Genomic DNA, 3,822 nt, shown 5'->3' on the forward strand with positions numbered 1-3,822 from the left:
CAAGGCTGGTCTTGCCACATTTGTAAGATTAGATTCTTTCTCTTTCTCACTGCGGAACAGGTGGACCCAGACATTTCTCTGGAGCCACATGAGCGATTTCTCTCTGGAGAGACACATCTCTTTAGTCTGCCAAGGAATGAAGATCCAAACAATCACATAGATCACTTCAAATGGTGCCAAATACATTCCACCAAATGCTACTGGCAGTAATTACAGCATGTCATTGGGAGACGTGGTTTCCTTCCAGCCCCAGACTTTCATCTTATCCTGAGTGCCATGAAACCCAGAAAGGAACTGCATCACTCGCTCCCCAGAGATAGAAGGTCTTCACAACCTGTGGCAGTGCCTCTTGACCCGTGAAATGCCTGGGACCAGGGATTAATATAGAATAGACTATACTGTCCTTCCTGCTCACCACGTGTATCAATCACCACGTGCCTTCAAACATTAGGCAAAGTGATAAATAAAGACCTCCATTTTGTACAAATAAGTCGGAGGGCCCTTTGCTGGGAAAGGGCACACTCTGTTGTGGCTTAGGGAAAGGAACACTCTTTAGGAAGAATGGAAAGTCTTGAGAGCCAAAGATGAATTTGCTCTTCAGGAGGTAACAACATGCCAAAGTCTACCAGGATTTTTAGATTCGACCGCAAGACTGCCTTTAATGCAAACTGGACTAGGAACTCTCACCAAGGGACAGAGAAAGACTAGGGACAAAGCAGCTCGGAAAACGAAGTTTTTTTTTTTTTTTTTTTTTTTTGGATGAAGGACTAATAATAAGAAGAGGTGGGAAGCTGCAAAATGGCAAAGAAAGGCAGAGCCACCTAGGAGGGGTGAGACGGGAGGAGGGAGTCTGGAGGGAGGGGAAAGAGCAGAGAGCAGAGCACGGACGTCAGGAACAAAAGCCCCGGCAGTGGAGTCTGGCAAGGCAAGGAGGGAGCATGGGGTGTTTTTGAATAATTATTAAAATGAGCATGTGTCTGCGCCATCCTGTGGGTGTGGCGCAGAGCGGAGTGTAAACTCTAGCGGGGCCGAAGCAAACATTGGCTTAACGGCAGCAGCTGCCAGCCTGTGCCTAGGAGTGTGGCGACTAGCGCGGTGGCAAGCAGACCAGCACCATGGCCTCATCTCAGGGGAAAAACGAGCTGAAATTCGCCGACTGGATGGCAACTCTGCCTGAGAGCATCCACAGCATCCCCCTCACCAATTTAGCCATCCCAGGTAGGTGCTCACTGACCCTGCCTCGCCCTGCTTCATTTTACACCCAGTGCTAACTTCGCCTGTGTCTGCGGGAAGGATGCTCATCCAGGGGGTGGGTCCCTGGGTTTTCCAAATCTTGGAAGACCCTGGCACGGGGTGTCAAGGTGACTGCTTCCCCTGGGCTTCAGAAGCAGACTGTGTCCGGAGGGCTGGGAAAGAGGAGAAGGTGGTTCCAGGATCGCTCCCTGAGACCTCTTTCTACGGTTTTCCTTGAAGATTCTGGAGGGGGGCTGGGGAGTAGACAGGTCAGGTTCCTTAGTCTGTGGCTCCGTGGTGCGCTTGCTATGGGAGGGAGCTGGCTATCTTAAGAGTTCGGCTCCAGAACATCACTGAGACCATCGCTGGCACGGACTTGGGAAAATTTGATAGCTTTACTGTTAGAATCTACTGGAATCATTAATATTCGTCCCCTGTCTCCTTTAAAGAGACAAAGAGCTTTCTGAAGAGTGATGAAAGTTCAGGATCTGTGGTGGCAGCAGGATCACTGTCCTTGACAAGGAGCTGAATGGGGCAAGAAGCTGAAAGCAAGCCTTTCTTCATTGGCTTGGACTGGGAGAGAGTCAGTATGGTCAAAGAGCTGCTTAAGGCAGAGCTCCTGGGTCGAGAAAGCAGACCCTTGCACATTTGTGGCTCTAGACAGAAGCCAGGCAGTGAGACCCGTGTGAGGCATAGTTTAGAGATGGGAATAATGAACAGATGGCCCTGGAAAAGGTGACCTAGCAGGTAGTCTGGAGGAAAGCAAGCAGGGTATAGAAAAACATATCAAGATGTGTTTGTATGGTGTGCATGGCTTGGACCAGAGCACTGGCCAGGTTTCCGGGTCAGAGCACATAATAGTCCCTAACTCAGGTATCTAAGAGAGAAGACTGTTTCTGGGCAGTTTGTGAGTGCAGCAGCTGGAGAAATGCTTACATTTCTCTAGCAATTTGGCTGAAGGTGTGCACACCCATTCTTACCAGACTAGGCTGGAGGGCAAATTACTCGTAGATAATCAACCCCTGCCCGGAGTAGAGCTGAGTTTTTTAAGTTCAACCTTCTGGTCTACTTCTTCTGATCTGCTCTATCTACGCCTGCCCCTGCCCGCCAACCCCTTCACCCCACCCCAGGGGAGAAAACATGATGGAGTTTAGAGGAAGAAAGTGAAGTGAGACTTAAGAAATAGGAAGAAACGGAAGAAATAAAACAGGTTTCTGGGGGAAAAAACCCCAGGGTCCAATCAACAAGCATTGGAATTAACCAGTGACAACTCAATTGTAGTGGATGTTTAGTGACAAGGACAGGCACAGGTTGTTGAAATCTCTGTCCTCAGAAAAAGGTTGTCTCTGCTTTTGCCCTTTCTCAACAGATGACTTTCTGGGACCTAGATATCTCTCTGCCAGAGCACAACCCAGTTTCCTTGTGTACAGATTTTATACCCATGAGTCTGGGCATTGCTCTTTTGAAAGAGTAGAAAGCACAGAACTTTGCTAGTGAAACTCCACTCTCCCTTCCACAGGCAACCTCTTCCTCCTTTAGTTTTTATTTGATTTCTTGTTTTCATGTGGTTGACCAGCTTCCTGAACTGAGCTGGTAGCAAGTGCAAGGACTGAGGTGCTAGCTCTCTGTGAAGGTAACCTCTAGAGATTCAAGGGGGTTAAATGCCTGCGGTAGCCACCCAGCTCCGAGGGATGGCGTGATGCCACCGCGTTTAAAGCTTACCATAATGTCTGTAACACTTCACTGTCTCAAAGCCAACTTATGTATGCTAGGCCACATCCTTCCCCAACTCTGGAAAGCAGGCAGTGCTAGAATTCCCATTTCTATTTCATAGACTAAAACCAAGCAACATGGCCCCTCAGAACAAAACAAAGTTAAGACCCAGAAACCCAGTGCAAGCAAATGACCTAAAATCAGTTTAGTGATCTGATCCCTAAAAGAGATTTTATGGAATATTTCCTAGGAATTCAGGGGCTTTGAGATTTATGTGAGCATAACTCAGAAGCAACAAGTTCTTACCAAAGTATGGAGTGAGATATCTGTAGACATAGGGTAATTTTCCTTCTCTCTTTCATGGGACTAAGTAAAACACTGAGGTCAGAGGCTTCGATTTTCTGATGGTCTTCTGGGAGCGACATAAACATGATGTATTTGGATGATATGGACTTTCCTTGTATTTCCAAAAATGTCCTATAAAGCTTTGTAATTTTATCCCAATACTTCCAAGAAACACACACACAAACACACACACACACACACTCACACACACACTCACACAAAGACACACACACAATCAAAAGTCACACAGACACATACACATACACGTAGATATACACAGACAAACACAAGCACACAAAGGCAGACACATATGCATACATACAGACATGACATACAGACACACAGATACACACACACACACACACACACACACACTCACCAAATATATGTTCCGGAATACCCATATGGTTTTGAAAAATAGGTTTAGCAAAATCCTTTTCTATAAAACTAGGATTAAAGTATCCAAGGATCTAAAGGGGTCTGCAACCCTAAAGGTGGAACAACAATATGTACTAACCAGTACCCCCCCCC

At 46.8% G+C, this 3,822-nt stretch overlaps 1 protein-coding gene across 1 annotated transcript in view; it reads left to right on the forward strand.

Annotated features, from left to right (window-relative positions):
- The first annotated feature begins 893 nt into the window (after window positions 1–893).
- Window positions 894–3,822, forward strand: part of Plcxd3 (phosphatidylinositol specific phospholipase C X domain containing 3) — a 190,154-nt gene continuing 187,225 nt past the window's right edge. Inside the window, exon 1 of the mRNA XM_021183670.2 lies at window positions 894–1,218. Within this exon, the coding sequence (XP_021039329.1) occupies window positions 1,116–1,218 (103 nt within the window). The 5' untranslated portion in view covers window positions 894–1,115. The remainder of the gene's footprint in view (window positions 1,219–3,822) is intronic.

This window comes from Mus caroli, chromosome 15 (genome assembly GCF_900094665.2).
Source record: "Mus caroli chromosome 15, CAROLI_EIJ_v1.1, whole genome shotgun sequence".
NCBI classification, from domain to species: domain Eukaryota; kingdom Metazoa; phylum Chordata; class Mammalia; order Rodentia; family Muridae; genus Mus; species Mus caroli.